Source organism: Chrysochloris asiatica, unplaced genomic scaffold (assembly GCF_000296735.1).
Source record: "Chrysochloris asiatica unplaced genomic scaffold, ChrAsi1.0 scaffold00251, whole genome shotgun sequence".
NCBI classification, from domain to species: Eukaryota; Metazoa; Chordata; class Mammalia; order Afrosoricida; family Chrysochloridae; genus Chrysochloris; species Chrysochloris asiatica.
This window is the reverse complement of record NW_006408769.1, coordinates 1,164,394-1,186,123: the sequence shown is the minus strand read 5'-3', so window position 1 is coordinate 1,186,123 and position 21,730 is coordinate 1,164,394. Positions and strand designations below refer to the sequence as shown.

The 21,730-nt window shown below is 38.0% G+C and overlaps 1 protein-coding gene across 2 annotated transcripts in view; it reads right to left on the bottom strand.

Moving 5' to 3' along the window:
• The window catches only part of CYLD (cylindromatosis (turban tumor syndrome)), a 120,828-nt gene that overhangs the window by 41,223 nt on the left and 57,875 nt on the right, over positions 1-21,730 (bottom strand). Inside the window, exons 4-10 of one of the 2 annotated variants that reach the window (XM_006873724.1) lie at positions 20,941-20,949; positions 19,717-19,815; positions 17,094-17,210; positions 11,403-11,782; positions 10,344-10,509; positions 8,978-9,119; positions 4,358-4,480 (exon numbers count right to left, since the gene is read on the bottom strand). In XM_006873724.1, the coding sequence (XP_006873786.1) occupies positions 4,358-4,480; positions 8,978-9,119; positions 10,344-10,509; positions 11,403-11,782; positions 17,094-17,210; positions 19,717-19,815; positions 20,941-20,949 (1,036 nt within the window). The remainder of the gene's footprint in view (positions 1-4,357; positions 4,481-8,977; positions 9,120-10,343; positions 10,510-11,402; positions 11,783-17,093; positions 17,211-19,716; positions 19,816-20,940; positions 20,950-21,730) is intronic. The other variant, XM_006873723.1, reaches the window with a different exon arrangement.

Genomic DNA, 21,730 nt, shown 5'->3' with positions numbered 1-21,730 from the left:
GAGTCAGTCAAGAGGAGGAAGCGCAGCGGGGGCGACAGGGTTGTAATGAGACGCTTTGGGCTGCGCTTGTGGGTCTCTAAGTTGGTCGACCCCACCTCCTAATGGTTTGTAGTCCAATGTATCCTTTAAAATCACTGTGTTCCCATAGAATCCTTGAATGTTGTAACCCGAGGCTTGCATTTTTGTTTTTCAGTTCTTTCCCCTTGAAAAATGCTATTTGTATCCTTTCCTTTTGAATATTTAATTCCAGGTTTTTGCACTATGATATTTTACTATATCTTCTTGAGCAGTCCTTTGAAATTTTCTGTTCAGCTCTTTTACTTCATTTGTCTTCCAGGTCCTTTAACTACTCTACATTCAAGAGTAACTTTCATAATCTCTTCTGAAATCCATTTGGCCTTTTCTTTCTTTCTTGTCTTTTTAATGAACTTTTACTTTTATCACGTATGATGTTCTTAATTCCTCTGGTCTTCGATTAGTGTTTAATGTGTTAAATCTGTTCCTCAAATGGTCTCTAAATTCAGGAGATGGTCTCCAAATGCCCAAGGTTGTGTTTTGGACTTGTTTTAGTTTTCTTCAACTTCAAGTTAAACTTGCCTATGAGCAACTAGCTCCTGGCCTTATTTTGGCTGATGATACTGAGCTTTTCCACTGTCTCTTCCTATGTTGTTGTTGTCAGGTGCCATCGAGTCGGAACCGACTCATAGTGACCCCATGCACAGCAGAACGAAACAATGTCTGATCCTGGGCCAACCTCACTACTGCTGCCACACTTGACCCCATCAATGATGCCACCGGGCTGATCCATCTTGTTCAGGGTCTTCCTCTCTTTCTCTAACCCTCCATCTTACCCAGTATGACATCCTTCTCTAGTGACTGTTCCCTCCTGACAATATGTCCAAAGTATGAGAGACAAAGTTTAGCCATCTTAGCCTCCAAGGAGCACTCTGGCTGCACCTCTTCCAAAACAGATCTATTGGTTCTTTTGGCAGTCCATGGCACTTTTAGTATTCTCCTCCAACACCATAATTCAAAGGCATCAATTCTTCTACGATCTTCCTTATTCACTGTCCAGCTTTTGCATCCATATGAGGTTATTGAAAATACCATGGCTTGGGTCAGGCGCACCTTAGTCCTCAAGCTGACATCTTTGCTCTTCAACACTTCAAAAAGTTCCTGTGCAGCAGATTTGCCCAATGCAATATGTCATCTGATCTCTTGACTGCTGCTTCCACGAACATTGATAGTTGATCCAAGAAGAACTTCCTATAGATGTAGTCAATTTGATCCCTGTGTATTCCATCTGGTGAGGTTCATATGTGTAGTCACTGTTTATGTTGCTGAAAAAAAGATATTTTCAATGAATAAGCAATTGGTCTTACAAAATTCTATCATGAGATCTCCATCATTATTTCTATCACCAACACCAAATTTTCTAACTATTGTTTCTTCCTCTTTGCCTCCAACTTTCCCATTCCAGTAATTATCAATGCATCTTGATTGCATGTTTGATCAATTTCAGACTAAAGAAGTTAGAAGAATTCTTCAGTTTCTTCATCATTGGCTTTGGTGGTTGCTGTGTATATTTGAATAACAGTGATATTAACTCGTCTTCCTTGTAGGCATATGGATATTCTCCTACCATAAACAGCACTGCACTTCAAGATAAATTTTGAAACGCTTTTTTTCATGATGAGTGCAACACCATTCCTCTTCAAGTTGTCTTGTCTGGCATAGTAAATCAAATGATTATTCGATTCAAAATTGCCAGTAACAGTTCATTTCTGCCAATGCGTAAGACATCAATCTTTATGCATTCCATTTGATTTTTGACAACTTCTAATTTTCCTAGATTCATGCTTCGTATACTCCACATTCCGATTATCAATGGATGCTTGCAGCTGTTTCTTCTCATTTTGAGTTGTGCCTCATCAACAAATGAAGGTTCAGAAAGTTCTGTTCAATCCGCATCATTAAGGTCAACTTTACTATGACAAGGCAGCTCTTCCCAGTTGTATTCTGAGTGCCTTCCAACTGACAGGCTCATCTTCTAGCACTGTATCAGTGGTCTGCTCTATTCATAAAGTTATGAATGATTTACCTGTCAGAAGTGATCTGCCTCTCCATCCCAGTCTGTCTTAGTCTGAAAGTTCCACTGAAACCTGTCCACCATGGGTGACCCTGCTGGTATTTAAAATACTGGTGGCATAGCTTTCAGGAATACAGCAACACACAAACCACCACAGTACAACAAACTGACAAACAAGTGGTGGAACTCCCTACATTCACTTATCAAAAGTAACTCCAATATATCAAATTATTTTCTGTGGCCAGAAAATGGCACATTTGTCATTCTTAAATTAGGAAATGAAAAGAAAAAAATCATCTAATGAAGGTGGAAATAATTCTAAATATGTTATTTCCTTAGCTAAGAAATATGTTTAAAAATACATCTCACTTGTTTCAACATAAAAGTTTCCTGTTATTATCATAGAGTCAATTCTGGCCCATAGCGACCCTGTATAGGGTTTCTGAGGAGCAGCTAGTGAGCTTGAACCGCCGACCTTGCAATTCAAACTGACTCTGTAGTCTAGCACATTAACCCACAGAGCCATGCCAGGACTCCAATATAGAAGTTAACAGCTAGCTACTCTATAAATGAAAATTTTCTCTTCTTTCTTCTCTTTCAGATAAAATTAAGTTTAAGAAGCCTGGCTATAAAATTTGACTAACAAACATAGTTACTATTAAAGACAGTGCTAAAATAAACTATTTCAGAAGAACCCAAATACTATATGGTGGTGGTGAGCTATGGAGTCAGTTCCAATGCATAGCAACCCTGTGCTTCTCTAACTCTACAACAATAACTAAATTATAGCATTCTCAATTATTTAAAGCATTTCATGACGTATGTCGTTGTTAGGTGCCGTCGAGTCATTTCCAACTTACACCACAACAGAAGAACACATTGCCTGCTCCTGCACCAACCTCACCATTGCCACAGTGTCAATCCAGCTCATTGAGGAGCTGCCTCCCTTTCGCTGACCCTCCACTTTACCAAGCATGATGGCCTTCTCCAGGGACCAGCCCCTCCTAACAACATGTCCAAATTACAAAAGCTGAAATCTTGCCATCCTCACTACTATGGAACATTCTAGGTGTACTTCTTCCAAGACAGCTACGCTTGTTCTGCTGGCAGTCTATGGTACTTTTAATATTCTTCTCCAACACCATAATACAAATGCAACAATTCTATGGTCTTCCTTAAACAGTTTAAAGAGGTCTTTTGCAAGAGATTTGCTGAATATAATACATTTTTTGATTTCTCTGCTGCTTCTATGAACACTGATTATGGATCTAAGCAAAATGTGAAGTCTGACTTCAATCTTTTCTCCATTTATCATATTATTTATTAGTCCAGTTGTGAGGATTTTTGTTATCTTTACATCTAGGTACAATCCATTCTTTTTATCTTCATCAGTAAGTATTTCAAATCCTCTTCACTTCCATCAAGCAAGTTGTTTCATCTGCCTATCACAGGCTGTTTCTTAGATTTGCTCAACATTCAGAATGAGTACATATGGTGTAAGGGTATGACCCTGAAGCATAACTTTGCTGATTTTAATCCATTCAGTATCCCCTTGTTCTGTTTGATCAACTGCCTCTTGATCTATGTATAGGTTTCTCATAAGCACAATTAAGTGTTCTGGAATACCCATTCGTCACAATGTTTGTTATGATCCACAGAGTAGAATGCCTTTAAATAGTAAATAAAGCAGAAGTAAACATCTTTCTGGTATTTTCCGCTTTTGGTCAAGATCCTTGTGACATCAGCAATGATATCCCTAGTTTCACTTCCTCTTATGAATCTGGCTTTAATTTCTGGCAGCTCCATGTACTGTTACAACCATTTTTAATTATCTTCATCAGAATTTTTCTTGCATGCAATAACTGAAATTGTTCATGATTTCCACATGCTGTTGGATCACTTTTTGTGAAGTGGGCACAAATATGGATCACTTCCAGTTGGTTGGTTGAGTAGCTGTCTTCCAAATTTCTTGGCATAAATAGATAAATGAGCACTTCCAGGCATGGCTGAATCACTTTGTTGAAACATTTCAAGTTGTATTCCATCAATTCCTATATGCTGGACAAATTCACGTAATTAAACAAGCAAAGGCAGTAGAAGGACCAGTGATTTTTTTTCAAATTATTAATGTTCATCAAGAAAACTAATTTTTGCATGTTTTTTACCACATAAAGCAGGGTATAAGTTAATCACTGTACAAAAGTAAATAAGAAGAAAAGCAAATATAGTTATTTTATCTAATAAGATAAATATATATCTTCTACTTACATTCGTAAAGGATTAACAATTTCTGTCCTCAGTAGTCCTTGAGTTTCACTATAATATTCTACATCATTCTTTTCTTTGGGTCTAAGTAGCACAGTGTCCAGAACAGAACTAAATGCAAATAAGCTGCAAAATAAAGAGAATATTCTTTATCAAGCTGTAAACATACTATTTCTTGAAAAACAGGTTCCTCCCACGCCTCCCAAAAAAAATTCAGAAGAGAAAAAAAGCAAAGTCAAGCGAATAAATAACATAAAAGTTAGTGTTTTTCCTTAATACAGGCACCCAAGATTCCTGTTAAGATGCTCAGGATTCAATCATCATAACCCAGAGACCCTTCCACATTAAGGAGAATCCAAATATCAAGAAAAGAAGACAAACTATAGACTGACAGTATTATAAGATAAAAATATGCATAGAATACATTAAGAAAGAAAACTTCTTTGCAAAAGTTGAAAGAAGGTCTACAAAGCTTAGTCAAACTACAAATAAACAATAGCTGGAGAGGTTTGGAAACCACTTAGTGAGGCAAGCAGATAGTCAGTGTAAAATCCCCTCTAAAATCATACACTTCTCTCCCCACACCATGTGAGTGACTAATAGCAATAATTTGCTGGCATTGCAGAAAATGAAAATTTGGCTAATCGATTTTTATTATATTAATATAGTGGTGGTAGTTGGTGGTTATGCACCGCAGAGTCGGTTCCGACTCATAGTGACCCTGTACAGGGTTTCTGAGGCTGTAAATCTTTACAGGAGCAGAAAGCCTCATCTTTCTCCCACGGAACAGCTGGTAGCTTTGAACTGCTGACCTTAAGGTTTGCAGCCCGATTTGTAACCACTACGCTACCAAAGCTCCTTTATTAATATAGTAAAGGATATTATATTATATTAATGCTATGAGGCTTACTTTTCTCAACACATCGGAGCAACTGAAAGTATTCTGCCACCCAGTGCCCTGTCACTTTTATTCTTCCACATACTTTCAACATCCCATTAACACCCTAATTCCTAGGACACAGCTGTTCTAACTACCAAGTTACACTCAATTTAACTGGCAGTATACTTGGTTCTAATTTCAAGATTTAAATACTCATGTCAAGTTAGGTTGTTCCACCTTGGAGTAAATTATATGTTATTATTGTTGTTAAGTTCCATCAAGTCGGTCTGATCACAGCTATCCTGTATTGGGTTTCCAAGGAACAGCTAGTGGGTTTGCACCACCAACCTTATAGTTAGTAGTCTAGTGATTATCCTACACCACCACACCACGACTCCATTAACAATATATATGATGTCAACATATATGTTGTTCTACTGAAAACAATTCTCTGACATAAAGTTATGACTGTCTCCACCTAGTAAAAGAAATGCAGTATGATGATAGTTAAGGTTGTGTGTCAACTAGGCTGGATCTGGATTCTCAGTGGTTTGGCAATTAAGATGTAATAATCCCCCAGGATGAGATATGATATCATGTAATCACCCCACAGATGTGATCTGATGTGATCAGCTCTGACCTGATGCAATTATTCTGTGAGCTGTAAATGCTCACTTCTAACATGTTAATGAAGTCAGATGCAATTTACAGAATTAAGTTGAATTTTGAGTCAGTCTCTTTTGAGTTATAAAAGAGATTAAACATGCATGCACAGCAGAGAGGGACCTACTAGCACCAAAAAAGAAGAGCCAGGAATGAAGCGTGTCCTTTGGACCCAAGGTCATTTGCACAGTGAACCTCCTAGATCCAGGGAAAGACTGATGCCATGACACATGGAGATCTCCAAGGAATACTGGGTCTACAGATGCTGAAAGGAGACAAGAACTTTTCTCCAGAGTCGGCACTCTGAATTCACACCTCTTGCATCCTAAATTGTGAGAGAACAAATTTCTATTTGCTAAAGCCATTCATTTGTGGTATTTCTGTTATAGCAACATTAGATAACTGAGGCAGAAATTGGCTCCAGGAGTGGGTGCTACTCTTATAGATACCTAAAACGTGGATGTGGTTTTGGAATTGGATAATGAGTCAAGGCTGGATGAGCATATTACATAGTGAAAGCCTGCAGTGTCGTGTAGAGACCACTGGTAGAATTATGGATGTCAAGACAATCTTGATGAGGTCTCAGAAGGAACTGAGGAGACCTGTAAGCCAGAGATGGCACAGACAGTGAGAAACAAGGGCAGAAAATTGGCAGCAGCAGAATCAAAAGACTGGCATAAGACTGCATGGGAGCCAACCCTGAGTGAGAGAGTCGAGGGCCTTCAGGCCAACGCTTACTGGTGGTGTGGCACCTCTGGGTACTTTTTGGTAGAGGTGAAGAGCTTCGTAACACTTGTTCAAGTGAAGCAGAGGCCAGGCTGTTCTCTTCTAGAGACCAAAGAACCAAGAAGCAGAAGCTGAAGAGAGCTACCTCAGTCTGAAAACATAGGGCTCTCAAAGGGTGGATCCATGGCCTCTGAGATTTCTGTGGGTGGGGCCACAGTTGTCTACGTTTCAGAGTTGGATCTTCCTCTTCAATTTGTTTCTAAAGTGTGGCGTTTGGGATGAGAGTTAAGATGGGGCCTTTGTCCAAAGCTGAGTGGGTGGGTCTGACATGTCTGAGGGTGGGCAGAAAACCAGGGCACTGCCAGGGCTGAAGGGGTGTGGTTACCACTCAGGTGGATTAGGAGAACGGGGCATCCCAAAGCCCTTGAGGCAGAGCTGCCTTTCCAGTGGCCCTGGAAGGCAGAAAAGATGCCCAGGATTGTGGGGCCTCTATCCAGAATGCAGAGTGCATGGTCAACACCCAGAGAGAGTCAGGATACCAGGGCCACCGCCTAGAGGCTATCAGAGAAGACAAGATTATTTTAAAGCATTGAGAGTGAATATATATTGTTCTGCTGGATTTTTTAACTTGCTTAGTGCCTGCTATCCGTCATTTCCCTCTAAGTGCTCTCATTTGTAATGGAAATGTTTACCATATGCCTGTTCCATGATTGTATTAGGAAAACTTGCTTTTTAGATTCACAGATGAAGAGGATGTCCAGGCTGCAATTTGGACCTGGAAGACTCTGGGGATAATATAATGGGGGTTAATGTGTTTTGAACGGTATCTGTATTAGTTGTATCAAGTTAGGAGCAAGTATAAATTTGCAATTGTCTGTATTTACAGATTATGTACAGGTGTACAGGTGCCAAGTTGACAAGAAGTGGACTGTGGTCTTTCAGGCTGTGTCAATTTGGCTGGCTCTGGGTTTTCAGTGGTATGGTAGTTCAGATGTAGTAAGCTCCCATGGTGAGATCTAACATAATCACCTCTGTGACATGATCTGATGTGATCAGCTCTGACCTGATGCAATTATGTTGTGTGCTGTGTAAATCCTCACTTCTGTCATGTTCATGAGGCGCTCTGGTAGCGTACTGATTATGAATCGGGCTGCTAACCTCAAGGTCAGCAGTTAGAAACTACCAGCTGTTCCATGGAAGAAAGATGAGGCTTTCTGCTCGCATAAAGACTTGCAGCCTCGGAAACCCTGTGCAGGGTCACTATGAGTTAGAACCAACTCCACGGTACTTAAAAACAACAACAAATCATGTTCATGAAGCACCAGACTGCAAACCATATGGTCGGCAATTACAACCCACCAGCACAACATCATGTTAATGAAGCCAGAGGCAATCTACAGGATTAGCTTGTATCTTGAGTCAATTCTTTTGAGATATAAAAGAGATTAAAACAGGCAAGCAGAGCTGATAGGGACCTATTGCTGCTGTTAAGTGTACCCTATGTAGGGTTTCTGAGGAGCAACTGGTGAGTATGAACCACCGACCTAGTAGTTCAAACCAATCGCGCATTCCTGTGCTTATCTTACAGTGTCACACATCAAAAAAGAAGAACCTGAAGCGAAATGTGTCCTTTGGACCTGGGGCCCCTGCACTGCGAAGCTCCAAGATCTCAGGAAGGACTGATGCCATGCATGACACATGGAGGTCTTCAAAGAATGCTGGATCTACAGATGCTGAAAGTTTCAGAGATAAGGCCCTTTCTCCAGAGCTGGAAATCTGAATATAGTTCTCTTTAGCAAAGCCACCCATCTGTGGTACTTCTGTTATAGCAGCACTTGATAACTAAGACAAGCACAAACCAGTCAGTGGCTTATCACAAGTCCCACTATTTGATACGTCCACAGCCAGCTGGCTTACTCTCTTCAGTCATACAATTACACAGAAAACCTCTCAATCTGTTCCATTTGTAGCACGATCAATCACCTCTTACTTATCATTCCCTTCATTGTTTTTAATATATAAAATTAATTTTTTAGATGTAGACATAGGAAACAAAATTGTATAGATTCCAAAGAGTATATAAGGGAAAAGCCCTTGTGTGGCACTGGACTATAAGGACTGGCCTGCCAAGCACAAGGTCATCAGTTCAATCCACCAGCTGCTGGAACTGACTCGATGGCACATAGCAACAACAACATATAAGGAAAAGCAAATCTCCTTTTCTCCCCTGATCTCCAGTTCTCCAGCTTCTCAACCAGAGGCAGTTAGCTCCATCTTTCACACACCTACACATACACACATACATCTCCCCACCCCCATGTCTATACTTCCTATTGCATTAACTTGAAACTTACCAAAATAAGGTTGAATCTAAATAACAAGAATTATAATGACCCTGGATCCCTTTCTTTTTTCCAATCATTATCTCTAAACCTTCTTTTTCCATTTTTGGTGGAGTATTTTCTTCTACTACTTCACTTAAGTAACCCCCAAAAGCTGAAAAGATAAAAACAAAAATGAAAGAATTATTTTAAACTATTTTTAAAACGGTTTTCTCCTGAATATTTCATTATTTGTCCAAAGATGTTTCAACAAGTTTAAAAATAACTTTTTCAAAATAATTTTTCACAAATATGGCTCTCTATTTATACCTTCTTAACCTTAAGATAAGGAGCTCTGGTAGCATGGTGGTTACAAATCTGGCCGCTAATCTCAGTCAGCAGTTTGAAACTACCAGCTGTTCTGTGGAAGAAAGATGAGGCTTTCTGCTCCTGTAAAGATTTACAGCCTCAGAAACCCTGTGCAGGGTCGCTATGAATCAGAACCAACTCCATGGCACTTAACAACAACCTTAAGATAAGGAGCTCTGGTAGTATAGTGGTTACAAATCGGGCTGCTAACCTCAAGATGAGGCTTTCTGCTCCAGTAAAGATTTGCAGCCTCGGAAACCCTGTGCAGGGTCACTATGAGTTGGAACCGACTCCACGATACTTAACAACAACAACCTTAAGATGTGTGTGGCACTGTGAGCTAACGCTTCAGACTGCAAATTCATTCAAACTGCAAGGTCGGTGGTTCAAGTTCACCAGCTGCTCCTTAGAAACCCTATACAGAGTCACTATGGGTCGGAATCGATTCGACGGCACTTAACAACAACAACAATCTTAAGATGCTTTACCACTATTACCTCAAACTGGAAAACAGCATCAAGAAACTGCTACCTGTCCTTCAACAGTTGATTTAAAACTTCCTAATTAAAAATAATGCTGATTTCTTGATAAGAGTAAGCTTAGTTAAAAAAAAAAAAAAAAAAAGAGTAAGCTTACTAATGTATTTGAATGATTCATTGAGAGGAAAGTCTGTATCAAAAAGGAAGCCCCGTGTCAATATCTACTTAATATATTGTTGAAAATGGATGACTTAACTGCAACTAACAAAAACAACAATTAACAGGAAGAGAAAAACAAATACTGTTATTTTTCACTTTTTAAGTCCCAAATACTTTTCTTACTTCTTAAAAATTTCCCCTGTAAGACAGTAATGATCAATGAAGCCACTGCAACTTTTTTATACCACAACTGACACTTTGTACTGATTTAAAAGCTTGATAAACATTGGCAAGAAAGCTATTTAAAACAGTCACTGTCACCTACTGCAAAATGAGATGAGCTAGAACTAAAGTCAGTCCAGACTGGTAAACAATTGAAAGGCATCAGATACCTAAAGAGTTACAGCGTTCAATCTGATTGGAGACGGGTTGTAGCGATGCAAACCTAGAATCAGGTCTGCAACTCTTGAGTTTCACAAACAGCGCCTTCTTCAGGGCACAGGTGAAATACCTAGTGCCCTTAAAGGTTCCATCTGTGCAACCAGCACATTCATCTTCCTGGAAAAAAAAATGCTTCGATATGCGTTATTCTGCATCTTGCAAAGATAACAAACAAAGAGATAAGGTTTCTAAGATTTGTTTCTCATTTATCCTCTTCCCAGAATTTTCCCTCTCATGTCTGTATTGAGAACTTCATTAAGAAAAAGGATTTGAAGAATCAGTGCTTTAGCCACAGCTAATGATTTAAGCAATGAATTCTTCAATCCAACATCAAGTCTTCAATATATTTCCTTTCAGAACATACTCATATACTTAAGTCTTCTCTGGCTAACTGTCCTTCCTGTACCATTTCCTACACCATCTCCACAAGCATTAAAACTGGAGGGGAGAGAAAAGGAAGAGGAAGCTATTTATTTTAACAACTCAAAAGGAAAATAGTATTCACTAGCATGGAAACAAACAAAAAAGGAACAAGGAATATATTTAAATAAAAGCTAAATGTACTCAAACTCTCCTCGCTTGACTATGAAATATCAAACAGTATGCTCCCCTAATATCCAGAGGGAAAAATTTTGCAAAATTAGTAATTAATTATAAAGTCAGTGATATAAACAATAGAACTGATGAGGGGTTGGAGACTGAGGAAATAAAGAAAAGGTGCTAAAATTCATCTGCTTCCCTTTCTATATTCTGTTTAAATTGAATAAACCTAATATGTTAGTATAAAAATCAATTTTCATCTCTTAAACCTACATTAACATCAGGAACACAGCGGGTCAGATGTTTGATGAAAGGCAAGGAAAGTCAGTGAAGATAGTACTAACATTATTTTCCTAGCACTCTTTTTTGACAACCACATAGAATTTAGTCAGATAGCACATACAAGGGAAAAATCAGCACAAAACCCCCAATAGAAAGGAATGACATGTTTTTAGGTCAAATTAAATTACCAGTTCTAGTCCAGCTAGTACATCACTGAGTCCTGGTGGCTGGCCAATCCAGCGGATTACCCCATAGAAAGGAGGGTTTTCTTTAACTTCAGCCAGCGATCCTACTTCCAGACCATGTGAGTTACCAGAGGAAAGGGCCAAGGGTGGACTTTCCTGGACAGGTGCATTGTTTAGTTCTCCCATCACGGACTGAACGGACAGAGAAAGTGGGCTGTGGCCAATGCTTCCATTGGTATTGGGCAGCTTTGTCAGGCTGAAGGGTAGAGAGTGAAACCGGTTCTCACTGGATAAGGAGTTCATGGAAGGAGGCTGCAGAGGTGGTGAAGACTGTCCAAAGTCTGGAGAAAGCTCTGTAAGTGATTTTGCAGGGTCTTCAGCAACTATAAAATAATTATGTTTAATAAGAAAAATGTACAAGTGTCCCTTCATATCCGTGGAGGATTGATCCCAGGACCCCCTATAGATACCAAAAACCACAGAAGCTCAAGTCCCTTATATATAATGGAATAGTATTTGCATATAACCTACGGTCATCCTCCGAAATACTTTAAATCATCTCTTGAATATTTACAGTAATAAATACAATATTGTTGTTATGTGCCGTCGAGTCAGTTCTGACCCACAGCAACCCTGTATAAAGTTTCCAAGGAGCAACTGGTGAACTTGAACCATCAACCTTGCGGTTCAAACCGACTGTGCAGTCCAGTGCATTAACCCACAGCACCACATCAGAACTCCAAATGTAATATAAACACTGTAAATATAGCATATTATATATTCCCTCTTAGCCTTGGAAGGATTGATTTGACTACTTGCTTCTCCTTTTTTTCTGAATATTGTTTTATTTGCAGTTGGTGGAACCTGAGGTCATACCAACTGTATTTAAGAATATTAAATACGTACTACTTCTCTAAACATTAATACATATGTCTATCCCAACTACCCCCATTCACGACATCTCTACTAATAGTCCTACAGTTATGCTAAACTTAACTCCAGAAATGATATTCTTGATTTTCTCCTCTTATCTCAGAATTTTTCTACCTCAGTAAATGGCAACCAATTGTTCAAGCCCCCCAAACTATCTATTACTAATTGGTATCAATAGACAATATTCTTTGTCCACAGTATAATTAGTTATAAATCAGTACCAAAAGAAACCAAAAACTTAAGAAACATCCTTTTAAATAATCATGGATTAAAAATAAATGTTAATATAAACTTTTAAAATATAAGAATAAGAGAAAAGAAGAGAAAGGGAAAGATGAAAAGAAGGAGGAAGGAGGATAGAGAGAGAAGGGAGAAAATGAGAGAGAGAAACAGAAAATTTGTGGAATACGCACGGCCAAAGTAATACACATAAAGGAAATTAATAGACTTGCTAGTTTATTTTAGAAGGAAATAAAACATTAATGAACTAAGCATTCAATTTTGGAAGTTAAAATAAAGTAAGAATAACCTCCCCAAAAATGGGCAAAAGAAAAGAAAAAAAACAAAAACAGAAAATATGAGCATACAAACACAGTAAGAAAACCAAAGCCTATAGCTGCTTCCTTAAAATGACAAAGAAAGTTGTGGATGTGTTTTAACCTACAAATTAAATGAATGCATACGCTAGCCTAAAAGTCTTCTTCACAGACTCCTACAGTACTCTTAGGACTCCTGGTGTGGTGCTGTAGGATCAGCACTAGACTGCGTGAACCACAAGTCAACAGTTCAAACCCAACAGCTGCTCCTTGGAACCTACTCAATGTCACTTAACAACAACAACACAGTACTCTTAAATTCTTATCTTCATTTAATTTGCAAACAATTATTAAACCTAAGTCCTGTGCTGTTGTTGTTGTTGTTGTTGTGAAGTGCCTTCAAGTCGGTCCCGACCCATAGCGACCCTGTACAGGGTTTCCGAGGGTGTAAATCCTGTGCTAAGCACTAAGAATTCATCCTTTGGCAGAGGACATTGGCAAATAAACAAAACAGTTGTCACTTAACCTAACCTAGGAGAAGTGGGAAAGGAAAGGTTTCTGGGTAAGCAAATACCTAATATGAAATTCAAGAGATGCACATAAGTAAGCTCGACCATTAAGTAAGGAGGTGGGGAGCGCAAGTAGAAGGATTTCCAGGTAGTAAGAACACCGTGGTAGAGTCCTGGTGTGGCGCTGTGGGTTAAAACGCTGGGCTGCAGAGCTGGTTTAAACCACAAGGATGGCTGTTCAAGCTCATCAGTTGCTCCTTGGAAACCCTATTCAGGATCGCTATATGGGTCAGAACCAACTCGGCAGCACTTAACAACAACAGCAACAAGGAACAACTTGAATGGAGTCCTGGTACTGTGCTTTAGGATAAGCACTGGGCTGCCAACCACAAGGTCGGCTGTTTAAACCCACCAGCTGCTCCTCAGAAAACTTATACAGGGTCGCTATGAGTTGGATCCAATTCAACAGCACTTACCAACAACAGGAACAACGTGTGCAAAAAAAGAAAAAACATGGAATATTCCAAGAATGGTGGTGGTAGTGTTGGTTCCAACTCATAGTGAGGCTGTATGTGGTTTCCGAGGCTGTAAATATTTACAGGAGTAGAAAGCTTCATCTTTTTCCCATGGAATAGCAGGTCGTTTTTGAATTGTTGATTTGTGGTTAGCAGCCCAACTCATAATCACTATGCTACTCCAAGAATAGCCCACTCCAGTATACAAGAGTAGGGGTTGAAAGTGAACATGGCAGAGAAGAGCAAGACGTCATGTCATAAAGAGTCCGGCATGCCAATAATAAAATATGGGCAAAGGCTAAGTAAGAATTATAGCTACTAAGCAAAGGAGAGACATGTGCATTGTGAAGGAAAACATAGGTGGTGACTAAACTGTTGAGCATTGCTATCAAACAGATCTGGGTTGAAACACTGGCTCCACTATTTACTAGCTGAATAACCTGGAACAAATTGTTTTAACTTCTGCAACAAAAGAGAAAATTAAAATATCTACCCCGTCTGGTTGTTACAAAGATAAAATGATACATACACAGCACTTGACAAGTGCCATTGAGTCTATTCCAACCCATAGTAACCCTGTGTAGGGTTTCTAAGGAGCAGCTGGTGAGCTTGAATTGCCGACCTCGCATTCAAACAGCTTTGCAGTCTGACACATTAACCTACAGCGCCACACCAGCACTTAGTATGTAGTAAATTTTTAAGAAATGTTAGCTACACTGATGAGAATGACAATGACTGCTATAATTGTTCAGAATAAACTTAAAAAGAACAATGCTTAACACAGAGAAACCCCTTAGGAGACCACTGTATTAATCCAGACAGGAACAAAGGATCTGAACTAAAGCCATGGTTACAGAACTGAAGAAGAGGAGAATGATTTTAGGGATATTAAAGAGGTGAAAAGGCAGAAGCTTGGTGACAATGGGGTGTGACTAACAAGAGAGGAGAAATCCACCATGCAGCCTAAGACAGAAGCTGGACTTGTCTCTATTTCTCATTACATACTCTCAGAATACGCCAGTCTGGCTTCTGACAAAATTCCTTTACCCAAACAGACTTCCAAATAGCTAAATTAACGGGCTATGAGTAGTCTTCATCTTGCTTGCCCTTTCAGGAGTCAATGTTAATGTCTACCCTATCTCTAGGCTTCTACAGTCTCCTAGTTTTTCCCCATTTTTATTTTTCTCTAGTCTCCCTTGAAGGCTTACTCTCCTCTCAGCCCAGTCTTTAAAATTCCTCAAGGCTCAGTATTAAGCTGAGACAACTTCCACCTCACACACTCTCTCCCTTACCTGCTACTATCACTTCTTTAGTCATCACATACATGCAGATGGCCTACAAATTTATTTTTCCAGCTCTCACCTCTCTTCTAAGCTCTAAATCTGTATATTGACCACACAGGACAACCCTCTAGGAAGTTTAAAAGGCTCCTTCAAGTCAACATTTTAAAAATCAAATTAATAATCTATCCACAACCACAGAAGGATATGGGACAGAAACCAGGAGGCAGCCTTGCCATCCCCCACTTCCATAACTCTAACTTTCAACCAATCTGTGACTCTTGCCAATTTACTTCATAATGTCTTATCTCCATCTCTCGTCTGCCACAAGCTAGTCCCTGCTATCACCAAGCGCAGCAACAACTTTCAGTGGTACTCTTGAAATCACAAGGTCTCTATTGATCCAATCCAATGGCCAACTCCAGTCATGTTGTGTCACCCCCTGCTGAAAAACCCTTCAGTAGTTTCACATTACCTTTTAGTAGGGCACACCAAGCTCCACAGCCTAGCTCTGTTGGCCTTTCCAATCCATCTCAGAAAACTGCTCTCTCGGTTCTAGCTACTTGGGCCTCTTTCTTGTTCTTAGCACACACCAGGCTTTATTTTCCCAGCAGGCTTTTACACATGCTAAGAAAGTGCTTTTTCAATTCTATTATCTTTCGATTCCATTTTTCAACATACTTTTTGAAGTCCTCCCATATTCCTTCTGTCTAAATGTTCTTCTGTCCCCTTCCACTTTGTCATCTCTTACTGCTCTGGTAAACGCAAGATGATGTGACTCCCTAAGAGAAACTTCCCTGAGCACCATGAGTAAAATCACCCTTTCATATGTTCCCATAGCACCATGTGCCTCCCCTTCATTGCACTTACCACAACTGCAAGTATATAATCACTTCTGTGATTGCTTGGTTAAGTCCCACCTGAATAACTTGATCATCACCTCAAAAAGGACAAGGACAATGTCTATTTTCCTTTCATCATTATAACCTTGGTGTCTAGAAGAATGTCTGGCACATAGTAAGCCTTCAATAAATATTTGCTAAATGAAAAAACAAAGAGTAAACTAGAAGAAAATGATACCCCAAAACCAAGAGAAGATAGACTTTCAAACAGTGCTGTAAAGAGGTCAAGAGCCAGACAGAAAAGTCTTTGAATGATTCACTTGATTCTAGAGATCTTCCACCACAAACAGATTAGTTAAGGAAAGAGGACAAACTGCTAATAAATCTTTTTAAATACTTTGTTAATCTTAAAATCAATATAGTGCAAGTTGCATACAATATTTTGCTCAGCAAAATAGGTAGTCCCTGACTTACTAGCATTCAAATTGCAAAAAGGGCATTTATAATTGCCCACTTTTTAGCTGTTTTTGTTGCTTTTTAAAATCTTATCATTATATAGTATTAAAATTTAACTGTAGGTTTATATGTAATGCTTCTAACCCCAAAGACAAATAAAAATTGGACTTTTAAAAACACTATTAATAAAATCTCTCTGGTAGCGTAGTGGTTACGAATCGGGCTGTGAACCTTAAGGTCAGCAGTTTGAAACTACCAGCCGCTCCGCGGGAGAAAGATGAGGCTTTCTGCTCCCGTAAGGATTTACACCCTCGGTAACCTTGTACAGGGTCGCTATGGGTCGGAACCAACTCGTCAGCACTTAACAACAACAACCACAACAATTAATAAAAGGCAATAATAATGTTATTGTTTTAAAAGGAGATATTTGACTTAATGTCACAACTGACTTATGACAGTCTTTGGAAACACTGTCATAAGCTAGGAACTACCTGTATTAATAAAAAAAAAATGGCCTACTTACTCTGTTTCTGAAAACTATAAATATTGGTGAAAACAAATATTATTCATTGGTGAGTCACATAGAGAAGCTCAATATAAAGAATAATTATACTATAGATTACCTTGATCAATGTACCATGTGTTTTTTGATTTGGATTGTGGTTGTGAATCAACAGAAGACCCATTTAAGGTATAAAATAATTCAGATCTGCTTCTATTTCCAGGGTCTGAGGTAGATCCTATGGAACAAAACAAAAAGTTTCTTTAAAAAATAAAATCAAAATGATATGAAAACATTTTTAATTTTAAAAATTAATGTACATATGGTGTCAACAACTGCTTATACAACCAATAAATAGACAAACAATATATTTTATTGAAAGTTTTTTCCAGATTTTGGTAATGTCAAAAAGATTTTTCAGCCCAAGAGTCGATATAGGAGGGGGACAGGAATAAGTTAAAAGTGCAATCATTTTTGTTTTCCTTTTTTAATGAACTGCTCCTTTAGAAAAGTACTTCTATGTATACTAAGTACACTATGGCTTATCTCTAAATGTCAGAATTCTCTAATCTACTATCTTAAAACAGCTCCTTTCAGAAAAATGTAATCTTTAAAAGTTGTATACAATTTTATACACAAATTAAGTATTTAAAGATTTAAGATTAACCATTTAGGAATTATTGGTCATTAAATTCCTTACTTAATCCCTCATGTCTTTGACAAAGTAAAACACTATAACTTCTTATATACTGCTGTTGTTGTAAGTGCCTTCAAGTCAGTTCCAACTCACAGAGACCCTGTATAGGGTTTCCGAGCAACAGCCGGTGGGTTTGAACTTCTGACCTTGAGGTTATTATTCTACAGTACCATATATTTAAGTTATTAAATGTAAGCATTAGCATAGCTCATGTCATAGACATTTTTACAGCACTCTCTTGCTTTAGTACAATTAAGACACCATGCCAGTTGAGAACATTGGAGTCTACAGAACCCATATAAAATCTGATACTTTTTTATTTATATCAGGTAGCTCTATACTATGTACATATAACAAAGATCTGCTAAAACACAATTAGCACATGTCTTTAAAAGAATCTTTAGTCTTTATATATTTAAGTACCAATGGCAAGCTTGAGTTATTCTACACAGTTCTGATGTGGCACTGTAGGATAAGCACTAGATTGATAACTGCAAGGTTAGAGGTTCAAGCCCACCAGCAACTCTTCAGAAATCCTATATACAGTCACTATGAGTCAGAACCAACTCAACAGCACTTCACAATAACAACATACAGATTTAGAGGATAAAACTGAAAATACTATTGCTAACATACATGTTGTTGTTAAGTGTTATCAAGCTGGTTCCAATCCATAGCAACCCTATATAGGGTTTCTACGGAGCAATTGGTGAGCTTGAACCACCAACCTTGTGATTCAAACTGACTTTGCAATCTAGTACATTAACCCACAAAGCTACACCAGGCCTAACACCAGGATAATAGAAGAATTGAAGAAACATCTTCAAAGCATGTATAAAAGCCTGCTGGGAAAATGAAGCCTGGTGTGTGCCAAAAATGAGAAAGAATGAGAAAGAGGTCCAACTGAGACAGCAGCTTTCTGAGATGGATTAGAAAGGCCAACAAGGGCTAGGCTGTAGACACTGGTGTGCCCTACTGAAAGAGATATATAATATATACATCCTGCTTAAACATAAGTATCCCAGTACCCAAAGGTCACTCACACCCAAAAAAATTTGAAGTATAAATTCTTTCTAAGCAAGCCAAAATAATTTTGTTCACTAAACAGTTGAAAAAAATACTCTTCTAATGCTCCATCTGAGTTTACAAATATTCTTACAGGTTTTTTTCTTAATGAGCTGGTACAACTATCACCCTTTAAATATATCAAGAATATGAGAAGTAAGGACCCTTCCCCCAAATAAAAGCCCCAAACTTTACATGTATTATGAGGGAATGTCTAAAAGAAACAAAAATTTTTGCTTAGCAATTTGGAATTTAACTTGTGCTACTTCTCTGGTAGCGTAGTGGTTACGAATCCGGCTGCTAATCTCATGGTTAGCAGTTAGAAACTACCAGCCGTTCTGCAGGAGAAAGATGAGGCTTTCTGCTCCCATAAAGATTTACAGCCTCGGAACCAACTCCACAGCACTTAACATCAACAACAACTTCTAGTTAGCAAAATCATGTAAGTAATCTCTAGCATACTTTATCTAACAATGCTTTCCATATGATTATTTTATTCAATTGTTAACTAACCAAAAGTGGGGGGTGGGGGTGGAAGGGTTCTGAAACCAGTTAATTATGGGCTAGCAAAAGGTCCTCACATGAAACAATTTACTACAAAACACAGTTTAAGAATCTTGGTTTAAGCAATAACACCTATATAAAACTTCAGTTTAAAAAACTCAAAATGTTTGAAATATAAATGTCTACATGCATATATTAAGGACTGGTGGCTGTGTGCCATGGAGTCAGTTCTGACTTATAGTGACCCTGCACAGGGTTTCCAAGGCTGTAAATCTTTACAGGAGCAGAAAGCCTCATCTTTCTCCCGCAGAACAGCTGGTAGTTTTGAACTGCTGACTTTGAGGTTCGCAGCCCGATTCGTAACCACTATGCTATCAGAGCTCCTTATATTAAGGACTAGTACCTTTTAAACTTGTTTAATCCTATGACAAATTTGTTATACAAGTGAGTAAGGACTGTGTTTTCTATTAACTCATACCTGTAGCCTTTGGTTTATTATGACTGGAAGAACCCTTGTCTCCAACACCTCTGGACATAAACGCAACTTTGGGAGGTCTCCTTTCCTGTGTCACGCTGTCTGAAATAGTAACATGTTCTTAAAGATTAAAACAAATTATTAAAGAAGAAAAGTAACTAAAAATTAAACAACAAAAAAACACCTATCATAAAACAGCTGTATTTTCATAGTTTTACAAATTCTTAAAGGTCATCAAAAGTATTAATACCTCAAAAAAAGAAAAAAAAAATCAATATTGTACTTAAAAACATAATTTTTACATTTCCAAAATACATTTTCAACAAATGCTTTAATCACATAAAACGTTAACTATTTGTAGTCAATTTTACATGATATTTAAAATCCTACAAAGGAAACCTTATTCATACTTTTTTTGCAGTATTTACCAAGTTGGTATCACCAGAACATATCTAAGTATTATGAAGTGTTCCACACGCTAATAATTTACAAAATAGTGGGTTAAAGAAAGAAAAGCAGATTTCTTTACTGTATAACACACAGAACCTAATAAACTTATGTTGTTGTTGTTAAGTACCGTGGAGTCGGTTCCGACTCACACAGGGTTTCCAAGGCTGTAAATCTTTACGGGAGCAGAATGCCTCATCTTTCTTCCGTGGAACTGCTGGCAGTTTCGAACTACCGACCTTGAGGTTAGCAACCCGTTTCATAACCACTATGCTTATGATCACATTTTATGCTAATCTACCTACTATCTCAGATTAATACATTTCATGGAGCACAGTTTAGAAAAAACTTGTTTACTGTTTAGAATACACATTAGTTTTTAAAAACATACGTATGTTAACAAAGACATGTATACAAACATATACATACAAATAAGAAAAATATAAACAATTTTGTACAGATTAATGATACAGAAACCAAAGATATCTAACAATAATATTTTAAAGAAAAGCACTCCACACTTTTTTGAGCTGCATGTCTAAAAAAATGGGCAAAGTTGTTTTGATATGGGTGGTGGTTATCTGCCGTGGAGTCGGTTCCAACTCATAGCGCTCCTACGTAGGGTTTCCAACCTCTATAAACCTTAAAGTCTAGTAATGTTCACAGGCTATTAATTAAATACTGATTAAGCAAATGCAGTAAAGTCAGTCTGAACAGCTTTTCTCTGAAATATTCAACAACACATCCATGGAGTCTACACATGACACTTAGTATTCATACCTGATAAAGCTGTGTATCAGCAAAAAATGGTATCACCCACAATGTATTTTTGAGGACAGATAGAAAAAACAGGAAAATTTTTACATTTTAAACATATGGAAAAGGCCATTTTTTTTTTGGGGGGGGAGGGGGAGGAAACCATACTGAATTATATAGAAGTGATACTTGTTAACTGTTCCATAGTTGGATGGGGAGGAAAAAGCAGTGTTAGAATAATTTTCAACTTCTTAGAATATGATCAAATAGAGTATTATTTTAATTTAGAAATATACTGAATTACCACAATTTTACTCAAGTTATAAATATATATATATATATTAAAGCCTGTTATTAATTCTTTTATGATGTTATCATTCAGATACCTCCAGATATAACATATGACAGATTTTTATGGAAATAAAACTTATTAGTTATTGACAAAAGTTCTCAAGTAAACAGACTAAAGAAAAATAATCCCTATCACTAATAGTAATTAAATAGCATAAAAATACATTTGAAAAAAGAAGTGGCATTATGTGGCATTGTGGGTTAATACATGGACTGCAATGTGGATAATTTAAGCTCACCACCCGCTCCTCAGAAACCCTATACAGGGTCACTATGAGTCAGAAACAACTCAACAACAACTATAATATACATGTGCAGTATGGTTTGTTGTGATTATACAAAATGCAGCAAGTGTTTGGGTTTTTTTTACTGGTGCTGTTTTGCTCCCCCTTCTACCTTTGGGGGACTCTTTCTCTCCCTATATTACCCAAGAAGAGACAGCAACTGCTGCCATATAGTCAAG